At 38.9% G+C, this 20,893-nt stretch overlaps 1 protein-coding gene across 2 annotated transcripts in view; it reads left to right on the forward strand.

Annotated features, from left to right (window-relative positions):
• The window catches only part of LOC149822792 (uncharacterized), a 98,100-nt gene that overhangs the window by 21,799 nt on the left and 55,408 nt on the right, over positions 1 to 20,893 (forward strand). Inside the window, exons 4-5 of one of the 2 annotated variants that reach the window (XM_089981264.1) lie at positions 38 to 1,761; positions 1,853 to 1,915. In XM_089981264.1, coding sequence (XP_089837390.1) covers positions 38 to 1,761; positions 1,853 to 1,897 — 1,769 coding nt within the window. In that variant the 3' untranslated portion in view covers positions 1,898 to 1,915. The remainder of the gene's footprint in view (positions 1 to 37; positions 1,762 to 1,852; positions 1,916 to 20,893) is intronic. The other variant, XM_089981265.1, reaches the window with a different exon arrangement.

The raw sequence follows: 20,893 nt of genomic DNA on the forward strand, positions 1-20,893 counted from the left end.
AAGCTAATTTTTTAATTGGCCTATCATCCTGAATCAGGGAAAGATGCTGAAGAAATCAACAGCTTCAAGCTGTCTGCTTTTCATGTGGGGAGGTCTTTCCAGTATGCTGATAGTTCAACAAACTCAGGTCCCCTTCTGCAGAAACATGTTTCCGTTGTTCATGGTGCGGAAAGTGAAAGAGATGATCGGTTTCTTGATCCTAGGTTTTCCATCCATCAAGCAAAGTCTCCTTCAGGCTTCACCTCGGAGGTTGAGTATCAGCGTGTCAAATCAGTCTTGAATGAATTTCAACAATCACCTTTGGAAAGGGATGATCCAAAGCTTCTTTATCCTGTCGGCGAAACAACTAGGGAAAATCTGTATAAAGATTATGGTTCTGTGAAAGGATTGACACTCTACCCTATCTCGAGTGTGTCAGTGCAGCCTTCAATCACTAATGAAAGCCTACAGGTGCGCAGTGGGTCCTCTGAAGCTCTTCCAATTCATAGAAATCCAAATTTTCACCATGAGCAATTCTGTGGTATTCAATCAGGTCCCAAGGACTTGCGCTTTCAAAATCTCCAAGAAATTCCTGTAGGGCACTATATGAGCAGTGGAGCAATTAAAAGATCAACTCCTTATGACCTTAATTTTAGTGTGAAAAGTGAGCCTTCATTATCCAGTGCTCCTCACTATAAGTTTGTATCAAATGGCTTATCCACAGGATACGATACTTACAGTAAGAGTAGTCACTCAGTTTATGGTAGAAATGGAACGGAATCAACCGGTCCAAAGCTTGCCTCTTATTCATCAACTTATGATACTTTTTCTAAACCAGATGTGGATATTAGCCATGTCGCTCTTTCATCTACTGTTACCTCAACATTGGACCATGCACTTACTAGTGATGGATCATCATTTTACCAAGGCATCACTACTCTGGATAAGATGGAAGGTCTAACCATGCACAAAGTCTTGGATAATGATATTGAATACTCTACTTCAAGATATGTCGATCTTCCAAGAAATTCTACCCTATATCACACAAGGTCCGAGGGAGAAAAGTTTATGCAAATTTCTGTAGGTGAAGCATCAGCCTCTGGAGGGTATAAAACCGTCTCTTATTCATATTCTTGGGAGCCATCTGTACCTTTTCGATCATCTTTTGTTCATGCATCAACAAGGATGTCGTCCCCTGGAAGCCAATACGATCCTATTCGTGATAGTATTGAGCCTTCTAATGAAGGAGCTATTGGAACTTTACAGGCTTCTGACTTCACTAGAAGTAGCATTTTTTATAATGCGCTCCCAGAGATCACACAGATTAGTAATGGTATAACCAGATCTGTGAGCAACAACTTTCAAAAAGAAACATCCTCTTATAATACTGAAGCAGGCAAGGGTTCTTTTCTGGCTAGGAATGAAGATCAAAATCTTATGCCAAAGGAAAAAGTATATAGTGCTGGTGACTCTACTGATGTACAAGCTACTGATAATATGGAGTTATATGTGAATATGACACATCCAGTAGATGGTGAAGGGAATATAAATGAGACAAAAGCCATGAAGTGTTTTCGTGCTGCCCTCATTGACTTTGTGAAAGAACTGGTGAAACCATCATGGCGTGGGGGTCAATTGAGTAAGGATGCACACAAGTCGGTAGTTAAGAAGTCAGTTGACAAAGTTCTCAGCTCAATGCAGTCCCATCAGATACCAATCAATAATGAAGCAATTGGACAGTTCCTATATGTTTCTCGGCCAAAACTTTCAAAGCTGGTGGAGGTGTGTATCTGAACTGCGGAAAGGATTCTATGATCAATTTTCTCTTTGTTACTGGCATAATGATACAGTCATCCTTTGGGCACTTTTGCAGGGTTATGTTGAAAAGTATGCAAAATCTCGAGAGAACACCAACTGAAAGGCTTTAAATGTATAGGTCCATAGCACCAACTTGTCTATTTCTTGTTTGCTCTTTTAAATATAAAGGATAGTTAAGTTTCTTGTATACCTTTGCTTTATGATTGGTAGACATCTTCATACCTTTGCTTTATGATTGATAGACATCTTCAAAGCCCATGTTGGTAGCCTATGAGGAAAGTGCCAAGATAAAAAAGTTATCTAGACTAAAAGTTGAGTTGATAATATGATATGCAGATTAAGCATTGCATGATATGAGATTCAACTTGTTAACTGAAGGCCCTCTGATATTTAAGGAATGAGAGGTTTAGAGCTTATGTCACACAGACTCTTCTAACAGGGCACCACACCCGCGTCGCATATGCACCCAGGCAGGTGCGACCCTTGGACACAGCTTCCTTTGTGTTAGGTGAAGTCCACCACACTGAGGTCCATTTCTATCTAAAAGTAGATTCAGTTAACCCTAATCAAGTCCATTTTTATCTAAGATTATATATATAAATACATAAATGCACACAAATACACATAGTGTTAACTTAAAACTGTTAAAAATTATATATATATCCTCCCCGCACCCCCGCACCCAAGTTTTTTTAAAGTGCCGCATCGCTGCATCCGCACCCGTACCCGCACCCGCACCTATGTGACATAGTTTAGAGCACTTGATTTTGATTTGTATTTGTGCACTATATGTCACATAGTGTTCGATCTCTGTGTTGTCTTGACACATAGCCTTTCTAATCTTTTTTCAGATGAAGGTATGTTTAAGATTCTACTAATGATTTTTTATCTTCATATTTTGGTGTCATCAGTTTGTGTAACCTTATAATCTGTATGGCCTTATTCTTTATACTTTGCATATTTGTAAAATGACATTAATGAAATGAAATAAACAAAACTACAATAGATGGCCACTAAGAGCTACAAGAAATCACAAACACAAAGTGGTCACTAATGGTCCAAATAGACTCCCACAAAGGAGATACACAATAACACTTCAGGAGAGAGCCAAAAGTAAAAAATATTAATTCACAAAATGCTTACACATGCATATATTGCAATAAGGAGAATGACCCTATTTATAGAGCCAAGCAACAACAAAGGGAGGCTGTTGGACTGCCTCCAACAGTCATAAATATGACTGTTGGGAACAATCCAGTCCAACATCTAGTTGGACTGCCCCGACAGTCATATTTACTGAAAAAACAGAAAATCAAAAATAAAAATAGAAAAACAACATAATAAAACAAAACAGTCTTTGCTAGGCTGTCCCTATTGCAATAGAAGAAATGGCCAAAATACCCTTGATATATATATATATATATATATATATATATAATCATATTTTATCACTCCCCTTCAAACTTGCGGTGTGATCACTAAAAGTTTGTTAAGAACAAAAAACTGAAAAAGGTGCATAGGATCTGACCCGATCCATGTACCCAACCCATGTAACATGTAATGTAATTTTTGTTTTTCATTTATCGGGTCTGGATACACCAGACCCGGACCCATACCTTAATGTAACTTAAATACCTAAGTTTAGGTCACGATTTCATATTGAAATCGTGACAGCCGAAGTCGCTCTCTCCCTTTTCTCTCCCTCTCTATTTCTCTTCTCTTTCTCAATACAAGAACCGAAAGAAAAATTTTCATGGTATCAGAGCCAGGTTCCAACTAAGGGTGGAAGTGGATTTCGAAGGTGCCGAAAATCAAGGTTTGAGGTTTCGCCTACTCTTTTCTTCATCTCCTTCAGTTTTTTCTTTTACCACGATTCCAATCTCTACTTCTCGTTTCTCTTTCTGTTTTCCCACCTTTTCCACGCTGTGAATCCCTAATATCATGTGGATTTCATTTCCACGATCTCTTCCTTTAGTGGATTCACATCTCACGTGAATCCCTAATCAGTTCACGTCACGCAGGATTCACGTGAATCCCTAATCAGTTCACATCTCACGTGAATCTTGATTTTTTTATCACGATTTCAATATCTACCTCTCGTTTTCCCCTTTCTGTTTTCTTATTTTTTTCACGCAGTGAATCCCTAATCAGTTCACATTTCACGTGAATCTTGATTTTTTTATCACGATTTCAATATCCACCTCTCATTTTCCCCTTTTTGTTTTCCCATTTTTTTCACGCAGTGAATCCCACGTGAATCCCTAATCTCACGTGTATTTCATTTCTGCGATTTCTTCATTTAGTGGATTCACATCTCACGTGAATCCCTAATATGTTCACGCAGGATCCAACAAAATTTTTTTTGCTGTTCAGCCTGCTGTGGGACAGAAAATCTGTTCATTTCTTTGCCCTAATTTTTTTTCGTATCATTCTTGTTTTGACTGTTACAAGTGGGATTCACATTGAAAACTCAGTGCTTTCTTCTGACAGTTTCTGATCGGTCTATCTTTGAGTTACTACAGCAAAAAAAAAAAAAGGCCATCAGCAAACCACTCTGACTACAGACTGAGCAATCTGTCAATACTCAAAAAGGGGGTTCCCTTTCTTGTTAAAACCCTTTTCATGGATCTTCATTCCTCTTCATCCAACCTTTCCTCAAGTTTTCTCACTCAACTCGTTTCTGAAAAGTTAACTACCTCAAACTTCTTGATTTGGAAGAGGCAAATTATTCCTTTTATAAGGAGTCAAGGTCTCTTAGGTCACCTTGATGGAACCACTCCCGTCCCACTCGAATTTGTTACGAGAGAAGAAAAAGACGACAAAGGAGTAAGTTCAATTGTGTATGTCAAGAATGTTGAGTACCTCAACTGGGAAAGGAAAGATCATTCAGTGGTTGCTTACATCACTTCCACCTTGTCCCAAGAGGTCCTTGTTGCCATCCCCGACAATTGTACTGCTCTGCAACTTTGGGAAAAATTGGTTCAAACATATTCACAAGTTTCGCAAGCGAGAATGGTTTTTCTCAAGAGGGAATTCCAGATGTTGAGAAAAGATTCCATGACCATCATGGAATATCTGAACAAGATGAAGACTATCACAGATCAACTTGCAGTTATAGGATGCGCGGTGAATGACAGCGATATGGTACAACAGACTCTGAGTGGATTAGGATCCTACTACAACATGATAGTCACTTCCCTATTATGTCTCCCTGCTCTACCTACCTTTGATGAGTTGCGAGCAAAATTAATTCAGTATGAGATGACTCTGAAAGGGTTCTCTGAGGAATCTCACGTTCACACAAATTCTCAAGAAGTTTTTGCCACAGGGGTGTCTTATGGTAGAGGACGCGGACGAGGAGGACAAGGGCGAAGTGGACACGGAGGGCGTGGTTTACTTCCCACTCCAAATATGTTAGCTCATGCGCAGGGGTCAAGATCCATCCCTACCTGCTTCCTTTGTAATAAAAAGGGGCATATCAAGGCAAATTGTTGGCATAATCCAGAGAATAAAGGAAAGGGTCCACAGACAGAAAACAAAATGAAGTTCTCAAGCAGTGGAGAGATTAAAGATTTGTTGATATCTGCCTTGTCAGAGTTGAAATTGAAGCAGAGCGATGAAGGCACCTGGTTTGTCGACTCAGGGGCAGCGACTCATGTAACAGGTGATGCAGGTAAGATTTCTAATCCCATTCCTTATTCTGGAAAAAGTAAGATTGTCACTGGAGATGGGTCCCACCATCCTGTTTCTCATGTTGGAAAAACTGTCATTCCCATGTCACATTCCACTCTTACTCTTTCTGACGTTCTTTATGCTCCTGACATTAAGAAAAATATTGTCTCTGTCTCCAAACTTATTGATGATAATAATGCTTCAGTTGAATTCACTCCCTTCTCTGTGCAGGTCAAGGACCTTCGCACGAGGGAAACATTCACTGAAGGAAAGAGACGAGGCAATATGTATGTCTTTGAAGAAGCTCCTTGTCATGCTGTCTGCCCTGTCCACCTGAATTCAGAGCCTTCATTAGAGTCATGTTCATCTTCTTCTGCTAATGTTTTTAGTATTTCTGAATGTAATAAGCCATTCTTATGGCATAGTCGATTAGGACATTGTGGAGGTCATTTCATTGAGAAACTTGTATCTAATAATCTCATTCCAAAAGAAAGTCTAAATAGGGATGAGAACAGTCACAAATGTTCCAGTTGTCTTTCCTGCAAGAGTCATGTATTACCTTTTCATTCCATTAATAAGAGAGCTTTAAAACCTTTTGAGATCATCTGTTCTGATGTATGGGGACCAGCCCCAGTTGTTTCTGGATCTGGGAGCAAATACTATCTAATCTTTGTTGATAGCTATACTCGATACACTTGGATATATTTCATAAAAAATAAGTCGGAAGTCTTCTCTTTGTTTCAAAATTTTCTTTCACTTGTCAAAAATCAATTTTCTGAGTCCATTCAATTTTTCCAATGTGATGGAGGTGGGGAATTCTCATCGCGTGATTTTATCTCTTTTCTTCAAAGTAATGGAATAGGAAGAAGGGTGTCCTGTCCTCACACCCCTCAACAAAATGGAATTGCTGAACGAAAACACATGCATATCGTTGAAAGTGCCATGAGTATGCTTCATGACAGCAATCTTCCCATCAACTTATGGACAGAAGCCTTCCATTTTGCCGTGCATGTGATAAACAGACTGCCTATGGTTATTCTGGAAAATAAGTCTCCTTATCACTGTCTTTTTGGAACTTATCCTAGTTATTATGATCTGCGTGTTTTTGGATGTGTTTGCTATGTGCATATCGATCAGTCCCTGAGAAACAAGTTTCAAGACAAAGCCCAAAAGTGCAGATTTGTAGGATATGCAGATGACTACAAAGGGTATAGGTGTTATGATCCCAACAACAAACGTATCAGAACCTCAAGAAATGTTGTCTTTGATGAACAAAATTTTGATCACGGAGCTAACACAACGAGTATGCCAACTGAAATTTACCATCCTTGGCTAAGCTCAGAACGTTTTGCTGGCTCCAATGAAACATGTTCCTCAGATTGCATGCGACAAGAAGAAGAGGTTTTTGAGAACACTGGGACGTCGGGGTCACAGAATGCAGAGGAAGTACCGGGCAGATACAAAGGCATTGTCTATTCCAGACAGAGACCGACAACATCAAGTCTTTTAGATCAGGTCTCAGCCGCCAATCCTACTCCTTCTCATACCCTCGCAGTCAGAAAATCAAACCGCATACGGCATCCTATTGACAGGTGGGTTAGCTATAACAACTTCTCCTTGGACTTTCAATTGTTTTTAACTGCCATCAATAAGGATGAAGAGCCCATCATGTATTATCAGGCAGCAACTTCTATGAAATGGGTAAAAGCCATGAATGATGAAATGCAAGCCTTGCATGAATGTGGAACATGGGAAGTTGTTCCCAGACCACCTGACAAAAATGTTGTTGGATGCAAATGGGTCTACAAAATCAAGTACAAGCCAGATGGAACTATTGAACGATATAAAGCAAGGCTTGTAGCAAAAGGATTCACTCAAGAAGCAGGGCAAGACTATGATGAGACTTTTAGTCCGGTTGTAAGAATGGGAACGATTCAAATTATTATTTCCCTGGCTGTTGAACGTGGATGGAAGTTGAGTCAGCTTGATGTAAAAAATGCATTCTTACATGGGGATTTGAAGGAGGAGGTATACATGGAACAACCCCCTGGATATCAAGAACAAAATTGTAAAACCCATGTATGCAGGTTAAAAAGAGTCATCTGCGGCCTGAAGCAAGCCTCTCGCTCTTGGTTTGATAGCTTCTCATCTGAAATTCAGAAACATGGATTTTCACGTTCCATGCTGGACCACTCATTATTTATCTTTAAAAGCCAGTCTGTGACCACTCTATTATTAATTTATGTCGATGATATTATCATCACAGGAAACTCTGCGGACCACATTCAAGAAATAAAAGACTTATTAGGTCAAAGGTTCAAAATGAAAGACCTTGGAGTTCTACGCTATTTCCTTGGTGTAGAAGTTGACAACCAGGCTCATGGATTGACACTCACTCAACACAAGTATACCGTAGATGTTCTCAGCAAGACAGGCATGAAAGACTGCAAACCTCTAGGAACTCCGAGTGTACTTCATCAAAAACTTAGCGCTCATGATGGAGACCTGTGTGATGACCCCACCAGGTATCGCAGCATAATAGGAATGTTACAATACCTCACATTCACTAGACCTGATATTGTTTATTCAGTCAATCAAGTGTCTCAATTTATGCATGCGCCACGTACTGGACATATGGAAGCGGTCAAGAGGATCCTTAGATATCTGAAAGGGACTATTAGGGATAGATTGATATATTTACCACAGTCCCATGGCCAAAACGAGCACGAAATTGCTGTATATTGTGATGCAGACTGGGCAGGAGATCCCGACGAAAGAAGATCTACATCAGGATATTGTGCCTTCATTGGAAGAAATTTAGTCTCTTGGAGCAGTAGAAAACAAAAAGCTATCGCTAGATCAAGCACTGAGGCTGAATATAGATCCATGGCTGCTGCCACTGCCGAAGTCACATGGATCAGGCATCTTCTAACTGAAGTAGGAGAAAAGATCTCCCACACTGCCTTGTTCTGCGACAATCAAAGTGCTATCAATATGTCATTCAATCCAGTACATCAGAGTCGTGCCAAACACATTGAGATCGACCAACACTTTGTGAGACAGAAGGTTGAAGAAAAAGAGATTGAACCTAAGTTTGTCAGTACTGAAAGACAGGTTGCAGACATATTTACAAAAGGGTTAACCAAGGATCGCTTTTGGATGCTTAAAAGCAAGTTGTTCATGATCCAAAACCATGATCAACTTGAGGGGGGGTGAAAAAGGTGCATAGGATCTGACCCGATCCATGTACCCAACCCATGTAACATGTAATGTAATTTTTGTTTTTCATTTATCGGGTCTGGATACACCAGACCCGGACCCATACCTTAATGTAACTTAAATACCTAAGTTTAGGTCACGATTTCATATTGAAATCGTGACAGCCGAAGTCGCTCTCTCCCTTTTCTCTCCCTCTCTATTTCTCTTCTCTTTCTCAATACAGGAACCGAAAGAAAAATTTTCAAAAACGCGGTAAAAGAAGTGCTTTGGTGAAAAAGTTTGTGATTTGAAATTAAGTTGGTACATACGGTAAATCATTAATCCTCTTTAAGTGTTCTTCCCTAAAGTGGTGGCAATCCATCTCAATGTTCTTTGTTCATTAATAAAATGTTTGATTGTTGGCTATATATATGACACTTTTGTTATCACAAGAGTTTTAAAGGTTTTGAGACATCTACTCACATATCTTTAAGCCAAGACCTTAACCACATGACCTCGATTGTTGTTGTAGCCATCACCGTGTATTTAGCTTTTGTGGAGGACAACAATACCTTTTGTTACTTTTTACATCTCCAGGATATAAGGAAATCACCTAAGAACACACAAAACCCATAGTTGAGTGTCGGTTATTAGTTTTTCCTCCCTAGTCAGAGTCAGTATATGCAATAAGATTTAATAATGAAGAAGAAAATAAGAATAACCCTTTAGAGATAGTTTTTATAATATATCAGACTATTCTCAACACAACACTCATGTGGACCGAAGTTGACGAATGCTGAAATTGACTTGTAGCTATGTCACATAGGTGCAGGTGCGAGTGCGAGTGCGGTGATGCGACACTTTAAAAAAACTTGGGTGCGGGGGTGTGGGAGGGTATATATATAATTATATATTATATATATATAAATTTTAACAGTTAACAATAACACTAATGAAATAAAAAACAATTATCATAATATCATCAAATCAATTCATTATCATGCATGCAATAAATCAAATTAACAATCTATAATTATATTCTTCATCATAAAAACTAACACTACAAGTAAATCAACATAAATGTATTATAGAAACAATCAAATGAGTAAAGCAAAAAAGAAGTAAATTATACAGTATACTAATAAAAGAGGCAAACAATGCATAATTACATACTAAAAGTATATTCATACACAATGCATATGACGATGAAATAATGGATTCTAATAATTTTCTGCTTCATTATCAAATGCATCACAAGAACAAAGACTAGGCTCAGATAAGTCCATGTTTGTAACAAAACCCTTCAAAAAATTGCTAACCTCATCAACATTAATCAGAAATCAACATCTACTTTTCACTGAAAAATAAGTTGATACAACAAAACTTTAAACAACTGAGGAGCAGTTCCAATCATGTTGTTGCAACTTATTTGACAACAATATATGGTGCAAGAAAAAAATTATGTTCCTCAAATTAAACGTATGTAAACATAACATTTCATGCATTTACCTACAGGAAAACACCAAGTTGCTTATGAAAAATTACCAGATGTTCCTATATAAAATTCATAATAGATAAAGCATGGATATTTTCATTTAAAGAATATCACAAAAAATGCGCTTAAACGTAGATTCAAGCACTAATATTTACAGGGGCTGTTTTGCAATATTGTCACATTGTCTGTCACATGGGTGCGGGTGCGGCGCAATTTCAAAAATTTTGGACACGGGAACTCGGCTATATATATATATATATATATATATATATATATATATAAAAGAATCGGTCAAAGTTGTGCCCATTAGGGGACAGGTGATGAGTTGTGAAGCCTGATTCAGGGTTTTTTTTCCTTACAGGAAAGGGGGGGGGGTTCCCCCTGGCGCGGGTCCCGCTGCGTGGTCAGCGGGCGGGGGTCTAGTGGGGGCCGCCCCTGGCGGGGGGTTATAGGGGGGCAGTGCCCCCTCCAAGATTCTTTTTTAAAATTCTGTAGCCCAATTTTTTTTTAAATTCCAAAAAATGGACCAAAATGACCCTGGGTGCGTTGACCGCACCCAGGGTCGGGTTGACCGAGTCTGAGCCGCACCCGTGTCTGTGCGTGTCGATGCGGGTGAAAGATTTTCAATGTTCTCGTCCTTCCCTGCGTGAAAGCTGAGAAACAAAGAGAGAGATAGAGAGGGAGAGAGGAATGGCAAGAAAGTCGATACCCACTATGTTTCGTAGGGTCGGCTGCTGTATTAACCTCTTTATAATAACATACCATTACAGAAATTAGGGTACAAAAGTACCCTTATTACAAAAGAATAAATTACATCGTGCCATTAATGAGAAGGTAATGATCACGGGTCTGGATCTCCAGATCCGTGACCCGTGACAAGGGGAATACACTTCTTTTCACCCTCCCTCAAGTTGTACATGATCTTGAACCATGAACAACTTGCCTTTTAACATCCAAAATATGTCTTTTGTCAATCCTTTTGTAAATATATCCGCCACTTGATCTGTAGTTCGTACAAATTGAGGCTCAATCTCTTTATCTTCTACCTTTTGTCTCACAAAATGCTGATCTATTTCAATATGTTTGGCACGACTGTGATGGATTGGATTAAAAGACATACTAATGGCACTCTGGTTGTCACACAAAAGAAGTGATCGAGAGATCGATTCTCCTATTTCTGTCAGTAAGTGTCTAATCCAAGTAGCTTCAGCAGTGGCGGCTGCCATTGACCTGTATTCAGCCTCTGTACTGGATCTGGCAACAGCCTTTTGTTTCTTACTACTCCAAGAAACAAAATTCATCCCAACAAACACACAATATTCGGATACTGATCTGCGTTCATCTGGGTCTCCCGCCCAGTCTGCATCAGAATAAACAATGATCTCATGTGCATTTTGCTCATTGGTCTTTCTCTTATATAAGAGGCCATTCCCAACCGTTTCCTTCAGGTATCGAAGTATCCGTTTAACTGCTTCCATATTCCCTTCACATGGTGCATGCATAAACTGAGATACTTGGTTCACGGAGTATACTATATCAGGACGAGTAAAAGTGAGGTATTGTAACATACCCACTATGCTACGGTACTGTGTGGGATTATCAAATGGATCCCCGTCTTGAGAGCTAAGCTTTTGATGAAGAACGCTAGGAGTTCCCAAGGGCTTGCAGTCTTTCATACCCGCTTTATTGAGAACATCAATGGTATACTTATGTTGAGTGAGAGTCATCTCTTCAGAGGTACTGTCGACTTTAACTCCAAGAAAGTATCGTAGTTTGCCAAGGTCCTTCATTTTGAACCTCTGATTCAAGAGATGTTTGACTTCTTCAATGTGCTCGTTGGAATTACCAGTGATGATGATATCATCTACATATATCAACAACAGAGTAACTGTGTCTTGGTTCTTAAATATAAATAAGGAGTGGTCAAGAAGAGATTTCTTGAAACCATATTTTTGTATTTCAAGAGAAAAACTATCGAACAAAGATCGAGATGCCTGCTTCAATCCATATATCGCCCTTTTTAGTCTGCATACATATTTTGTAGGATTGCCTTCTGCGTAACCAGTGGGTTGTTCCATGTATACTTCTTCTCTCAAATTTCCATGAAGAAAAATATTCTTCACATCAAGTTGGCTAATAGTGCATTGATGTTCAATAGCTAAAGAAAGTATGACTCTGATTGTCCCCATCTTCACCACTGGACTAAAGGTTTCATCATAGTCCTGTCCTTGCTCTTGTGTAAAACCTTTGGCTACAAGTCTCGCCTTGTATTGCTCTATAGTCCCATCTGGTTTATACTTTATTTTGTACACCCATTTCGAACCAACAACATTTCTGTCAGGTGGTCTTGATACGACATCCCACATACCACATTCATGTAGAGCTTCCATCTCCTTATTCATTGCTTCAATCCATCTTCTGGAATTTGATGCTTGGGAGAACGTTGTCGGTTCATCTTCTTTATTCAAGGTTGTTAGAAAGAGTTGAAAATCTAATGAGAAATTTTCATAACTGACCCATCTTTCAATTGGATGGCGAGAACGGGTGGATCTTTTGGTATCAACGATGTTGGATGTAGAGGATGTGTCCATGTCTGAATTAACTATGGTGGGCGGCTCTCTTTCTCGTTGAGTGTAGACAAAGCCTTTATACCTTTCTGGATTCAAAATTGGGTCTGTATTTTCATGGGCAATCATTTCATCAATAGACACAAATTCCTTATCCTTTTGAGTACAATTTGAGCAAACATCATTAGCTCCTAAGAGAAGTTCATAATTCAACCAAGGATAATAAACCTCGATTTTAGATTTTGATTCTGAAGAACTAGTACATCGACAATCAAAATTCAATTCATCGAAGATGACATTTCTTGATATTTTGATGCGCTTGCTCACTGGATCATAGCACCTGTACCCTTTATAGTCATCAGCATAACCCACAAACCTGCACTTCAGGGCCTTGTCCTGAAACTTATGTCTCATTGACCTATCAACATGAACATAACATAAACAACCAAACACATGCAAATCATGGTAGTTGGGATGCACACAAAAAAGAGACAAGTAAGGAGACTTGTTTTCCAAAATAGTCATGAGCAATCGATTTATCACAGGAACTGCAGAATGAAAGGCCTCTGTCCATAAAGTAATCGGAAGACTACTATCATGCATCATGCTGATCGCACTCTCAACAATATGGCGATGCTTCCTTTCAGCAATCCCATTCTGCTGAGGTGTGTGTGGGCAAGACACATTTTTCCTTATCTCGTTACTTTGAAGAAAGTTAGTAAAGTCAATGGAAGAAAATTCACCTCCTCCGTCACATTGGAAACTAAGGATGTTTTCAGAAAATTGGTTTTTGACAAAGGAATGGAAGTTTCGGAACAACTTGAAAGTCTCAGATTTGTGTTTCATGAAAAATATCCAAGAATAACGTGAATAACTGTCAACAAATAAAAGATAATATCTAGTTCTAGATATGGAAGCAACTGGGGGCAGGCCCCCAAACATCAGAACAGATAGTCTCAAAAGGTCTTGAAGCTCTTTTATTGATAGAGTGAAATGGTAAGACATGACTCTTACATAAGAGACAACTAGAACATTTGTTGTCATTGACATTTATTCCTAAACTTGACTTGGGAATGAGGTTATTTGAAACAAGCTTTTCAATGAAACTACTACTGCAATGACCTAGACGACCATGCCAAAGATTTGACTTATTGATTTCAGAGACACTGAAGACACAAGTAGAATTTTCAGAAGGCAACGATGAGTGGAGCTTCAAGTTTGGTTCTGCAGAGCGAATATGTGTTGAAGGATCTTCTTGAATGACATACATATTGCCTTGTCGTTTTCCTCTAGCGAACGTCTCCTTCGTGCAGAGATCCTTGATAAGAACAGAAGAGTGAGTAAATTCAACTGAGGCTTTGGTATCATCAACAAGTTTAGAGACTGAAACAATGTTTTTCTTGATATTAGGAGCATAAAAAACTTTTGAAAGGTTGATAGAAGATTCAGACAAGGGTATAATAGAGTTTCCAATATGAGAGATAGAGTGGTGTGATCCATCTCCAGTAACTATACTACTTCTACCAATGTAAGGAACAAGTTTTAAGAGCTTACCGACATCACCAGTGACGTGAGTTGCTGCGCCAGAGTCCACGTACCAAGTACCTTGCTCATTCTGTTTTAGATTCAATTCTGCTAAGGCTGACAACAATAACTCCTTTACTTCTCTGCTGGTCCTTGTACTGTCTGTGCCTCTTTTTGCTTCAGTTTGTATCGATTTTCCTTTATTTTGAGGATTGAACCAACAATTAGCTTTGATATGTCCCTTCTTATTACATAGAAAACAAGTAGGAATTGGCCTCTGTCTTTATGGCTTAGAATATGTGTTGGGTGTAGGTAACAATCCACGACCTCCTTGACCACTTCTCCCTTGTCCTCCTTTTCCCTTGATATCATAGCTTCCTCGTCCTCGTGCATAAGTAATCCCTGTAGCAAGAACTTCTTGGGCCCCAGTATGCATAGATGATTCTTCAGAAAATCCCTTTAGGTTCATCTCATATTGTAACAATTTTGCACGCAGATCTTCAAAATTGGGCAGTTCAGGTAAACACAACAAGGAAGTAACAATCATATGATAGTCGTGTCCCAATCCACTGAGAGTTTGTTGTACCAAATCTTTATCAGTTACTGCACTTCCAACAACTGCTAGTTGATCTGTGATAACTTTCATTTTGTTTAAGTATTCCATGATGGTTATGAAATCCTTTCTTAACATTTGAAATTCTCTTTTAAGAAACATAATTCTGGCCTGAGAAACCTGTGAGTATGTCTGAACAAGTCTGTTCCAAAGTTGCATGGCAGTGCAGTCATCTGGAATTGCTACAAGTACCTCTTGTGACAGTGTAGATGTAATATAAGCAACTAGCGCTTGGTCTCTTTTCATCCAAGCTACAAATTCAAGATTTCTAACATATACCGTAGTAGATTCCCCTTTGTTGTCCCTTTCTTCTCTTGATATGAACTCGGGAGGAACTGGAATAGATCCATCCAGATGTCCAGAAAGATCCTGACTCCTAATGAAAGGTATGATTTGCCTCTTCCAAGTCAAGAAGTTACCATTGTTTAACTTTTCAGACACGAGTTGACTGAGGAAACTTGAGGAAAGGACCGACTGAGTAGGAAGTGAATCCATGTTTCACAGTATGAAGAGTGTTTCCAACACAATCTGTCTACAGTTTCTGTAACCCTTTTTTTTTTGCAGAAACTAATTCAGATCAATGGCTGATTTAAAACAGAAATTGAATATCTGTCAGATTTCTGATTTTCAGGAAGGAATGAATCCCGAATACGAAAACCACAAAAATATGTGAATATGAATTCACACTCGGTATTGACACAATGTTTTCAAGCTATAGGAAATGAAATGGTAGAAATAAGGGTATCGTCAGATCGGCTTGGTCAGATCTGATCAGGGATAGAGCTGGATCAAGTATTTAGCTGGATCAAATAAGACCCGATTGCGTGATTAGATCACACTGACAGATTAAAGCAAAACAGATGGGGTTCAACGAAGGGTTTGAGATCGAAAACCTGGGCTGAGTTAACCCAGTCCTATCTGAGTTAACTCAGATTAGTTATAGACGAGAGTTTGATCAGATCTGATTAACGTCAGATCTGATCGAGATCAAGAGACAGAGAAATCGAGATTTGGGGAAACAAACGAGATTTGGGAAAAAAATCGAGATTGGGGAAAACAGATGGTATCAGCGGATTAGTTAGAGACGAGAGTTTGATCAGATTTGATTAACGTCAGATCTGATCGAGATCAAGAGACAGAGAAATCGAGATTTAAAAAAAAAACAATTTCTTGACTTAGAAGAGAAAATATCGAGAAGAGACAGATCTTTTGGACATACCTTTGAGATCGATTTCAGTTTCAGCTGTAGCGTGGCTCTGATACCATAAAAGATTTTCAATGTTCTCGTCCTTCCCTGCGTGAAAGCTGAGAAACAAAGAGAGAGATAGAGAGGGAGAGAGGAACTGCAAGAAAGCCGATACCCACTATGTTTCGTAGGGTCGGCTGTTGTATTAACCTCTTTATAATAACATACCATTACAGAAATTAGGGTACAAAAGTACCCTTATTACAAAAGAATAAATTACATCGTGCCATTAATGAGAAGGCAATGATCACGGGTCTGGATCTCCAGATCCGTGACTCGTGACAAGGGGAATACACTTCTTTTCAGCGGGTGCGTCGACCTTGGAGCTGAGTCTGTGTGACATAGCACCTTGTGAATCTAAGTCAGACAACTAGCATCTAAAACATCAGTTAATATACAAAAGGAATTTCTGTGTGTGAGAAAGAGGACCCTAAACCTTATTCGAGGAATCAACGAGGCACAAAAAAATATATAAAAAAAACTACAAACAAGTGAAAAGGAAAAGAAGAAGAAGCAACTTCTAAAAGTCCATAGGATGGACATACAAATGACAATGAAGCCCAAATTCGGAAGCCCTAGAAAAATGAGCACCGAAACACAACGAACACCATCCATCCACTAGCCCAACATAAAATCAAACGACAAAAGAAAGAGAGGTACTAGAGCGGGTTTAGTCGAGATTGAGAGAGAGAGAGGTACACTGAGGGGAAAGAGATTGAGAGCGAGGTACATGGAGGGTTTAGCCGAGAACGAGAGAGATGTGGAGAGAGAGATTGAGAGAGAGAGAGAGAGAATGGAGACATACCTGTCAGAATCGTCACGTCGGAATCGCTGTTGGGTTAGAGCCGGACAAGAGGCGTCACCGCGTTGGGGTCGGGAGGAGCGAGCAAAATGTTTTTGCCCTAATCCCCCTCCCAGCCCATTTCATCGGGCGATTTTTTTTTAAGTCCAAAAATTGGACATTTATGACCCTAGATGTGTTGACTGCACCCATGGTCGGTTTGACTGCACTGGGTGCCGCATGGTGCAGCCCTTTCCCAGGCATAAGGTGACATATGCATTTCTTCTGCGGAGTTGTTAATTCTAAGGCAGCGGATGTAGCGTGTTAAAAAATATATATATATATATATATACTTATATATATACGTATGTATATATATATAAGTATATATATATATATATATATTTTAACACGCCCCCTCAAACTTTACGGGGAGAAGACCAAAAGTTTGCTAAGGAGAAACATAAATCATCGTGGAGTTGGAAGCGCTTTGGTGAAGAAGTCAGCCAGCTGATATTCTGAAGTAACATATGGTAATGAGATAGTCCCTCTGAGATATTCGTCTCGAACATAATGGCAATCCATCTCGATATGCTTTGTCCGTTCATGAAAGGTGTGATTGCTGACAATGTATATCGCACTTTTGTTATCACAGCAGAGCTTGGTAGGAGTGGAAATGAGGATGCCCATGTCAGCAAGGAGACTTCTGAGCCATACGATTTCCATAGTTGTTATTGCCATAGCCCGATACTCAGCTTCAGTAGATGATAAGGAGACTTTCTGCTGCTTCTTGCATCTCCACGAGATGAGAGATTCACCTAAAAAAATACAAAGACCCGTAATTGAGATACGATCATTGGGATTGCCTCCCCAATCAGCATCAGTAAAAGCAGTCAATTCAAGAGATGAGGAAGAGGATAAGAAGAGTCCCTTTGAGATGGTGTTTTTGATATATCGCACAATTCTCATTACGGCCGCCATATGAACCGTGGTAGGTGCGTGCTGGAACTGGCTTGCTGCATGAACCGCATGAGCTATGTCAGGACGGGTGATGGATAGATAAGTGAGGGATCCAATTAATTGACGGTAGGGAGTTGGATCTTCAAGAAGAACACCATCTTCAAGTCTAAGTTTTGCATTGATAACTTCGGGAGTCTCAACTTTCTTTTCATCAGATATTCCTGATTTGGTACAAATTTCAGCAGCTAACTTCATCTGAGATAAGATGTATCCACGTTCGGAATAAGCCACTTCAATACCTAAAAAATATCGCAAATAACCAAGGTCAGACATATCAAAGGTATCTTTTAGCATAGACTTAACATCATTTACTCCCTTTTTGTCATTCCCAGTGATGATCATATCATCAACATACAACAGAAGCATAATAATGGAGTCACCTGTTCTTTTCACAAAAAGAGCAGTGTCAGTATAACAAGAAGAAAATCCTAAATTTATTAATACGTTACTAAACCTATCATACCAAGCTTTAGGTGCTTGCTTAAGATCATATAAAGCCTTTTTTAATTTCAAAATTTTTCCATTTAAATCCATACCTGGAGGTGGTTCCATATACACTTTTTCATTTAAATTACCATTCAAAAAGGCATTTTTAACATCAAGTTGAAAAATTGGCCATTTTTTAACTGCGGCTATAGCAATAAGAGCTCGAACACTAGTCATTCGAGCAACGGGGGCAAAGGTTTCGTCATAATCTATCCCATACTCTTGGGCATATCCTTTGGCTACCAACCTAGCCTTATACCTTTCCAATGAACCATCACTCTTAGTTTTTACTTTAAAAACCCATCTACATCCGATGGGTTTCTTGCCATTGGGAGGATCAATGATTTCCCAAGTTTGTGCCTTTTTAAGAGCATTAAGTTCAAGTTGCATAGCTTCATTCCAATGAGCATATTGCTTAGCATCATTGTAATGAGATGGTTCATGAAAAGAGTGAAGAGCAAGAAGACATGCTCGAAAGTTAGGCGAAAAAGAATCATAAGAAACAAATCTATTTGGTATTTTGGAAATCCGATTTGATCTTCTTTGAGAAGTCTCTTCGGTGAACTCATTTTGGGAAAATTTTTCAAGGGCACAAGGAGGATTCCTTTCATTCCTTCTAGAGTAGACTTGAATTTGGCTTGAAACATTTTCTTCAAAGTTTTGATCATCGTTTGGATGTTCAACAAGATCTTCACTAAGAGATTCATTAGAATTAATATGATCATCTATGATGTTTTCTTTAGGCAATAAGTCAAATAAGAATGAATAATCAATATTTTCATTCGGTTGGTACGAAAAACCACTTTCCTCTTCAAGGAATGTGACATCTTTAGAGATATAAAGCTTATTTTTAAGTATGTCAAAACATCTATACCCTTTTTGTTTTTCGCCATATCAAAAAAAAATACATTCAATAGCCCTAGGGGAAAGTTTATCATTCTTGTGAGTTAAAACAAAACATTTACATCCAAAAATTCTTAGTCTTTTGTAATCGGGAGACATATTGTAAAGTTTTTCAAATGGAGAAAGATTTTTTAAAGAGGATGAAGGCGTTCTATTGATAAGATATGTAGAGGTTAGAACCGCTTCGGCCCAAAAGGATTTTGGAATGTTTCTTGAGATTAATAAAGTTCTTGTAGTCTCTATTATGTGCCTATGCTTTCTTTCCGCAAGTCCATTTTGTTGTGGAGTGTTGGGACAAGAACGTTGGTGGAAAATTTCATTTTCTTTTAAATAGTTTTGAAAATCATTGGACATATATTCGCCTCCCGAATCGGATCTAAGAATAGATAAATTTCCCAAAAATTGGTTTTTGACCATTGCATGAAATTCTTTAAAGAAGGAGAAAACTTCGGATTTGTGACTTAGGAAGTAAATCCACGTGAATCGAGTAAAATCATCAATAAATACCACATAATACGAAAAACCTCCTTTAGACAAAATAGGGGAAGGTCCCCACACATCGGAATGAATAAGTTCAAATGGCCGAGTGGTAAAGTAACTTCTTTGTGGAAATGGAATAGCTTTAGATTTCCCAAAAATGCAATCTTTACAAGTCATGTGATTGTCTTTACAAGTATTGTTCAAAAACGGAAAAAGAGACATTTTTACAAAATTTGGATGGCCAAGTCTCTCATGCCATATTCCAATACTTTTGTCTTTTACAAGATTGCATGATGCCTTAGATGGGAGAGTCAAAAAATCCATAAAGTAGAGGTCACCCCTTCTATGGCCTTGCCCAATCAGCTTCCCTGACTGGAGATCCTGCACGGTGCAATCCTTAGGTGAGAAAGAGACTTGGCATCCATGATCGGTGATTTGAGATACGGAAAAAAGATTTAAATTTATTTTAGGAACGATTCTTACTTTAGGAACAAAGAAGTTTTTGAAATCAAGAGATCCAATACTTTCAATTTTTAGTGATGTACCATCGGCCGTTGAAACACAAGAAGATATAGGTTCGGAAAAAATATTTGAAAGAGAATTTTTATGAGATGTCATATGAAAAGAAGCACCGGAGTCTAGTATCCACATACCTGGAGGAGATGAAGAGTAGGCAATGGCGGCCCCGGATGTTGAAGGAGAAGTCTTGAGAAGATGTTGAAGAACTTCGGAGATGTGATTTAGAGTTTCTTTGATATCTCCTTCTTTGGTACTTTCTTCCTTCTTTGGAGAAGTTTCCCCAACCACGACAACTTTTCCTTTGAGTTTTGGACAAGCCGGTCTAATGTGACCCGGTTCATTACAATAATGGCATATTATTCCCCTTCTAGGTCCATTGATATTTTTGTTAAAGTGGGGAGGTCTATATGCTTTAACATTTGATCCGGGCCTATTAACGGCCAAAACTTCATCATTCCTAATGCTCAAGCCAAGTCGAGTTTCTTCTTGACATACCTCGGCAAGAGCATCTTCAATAGGTAGGGCTTTGCTTCTATGGAGAAGAGATGCCCTTACTTGTTCAAATTCCGGGCGAAGTCCATGAAGGAATTGA

The sequence above is a fragment of the Nuphar pumila genome, chromosome 11 (genome assembly GCF_984573655.1).
Source record: "Nuphar pumila chromosome 11, dmNupPumi1.hap1.1, whole genome shotgun sequence".
NCBI lineage: Eukaryota > Viridiplantae > Streptophyta > Magnoliopsida > Nymphaeales > Nymphaeaceae > Nuphar > Nuphar pumila.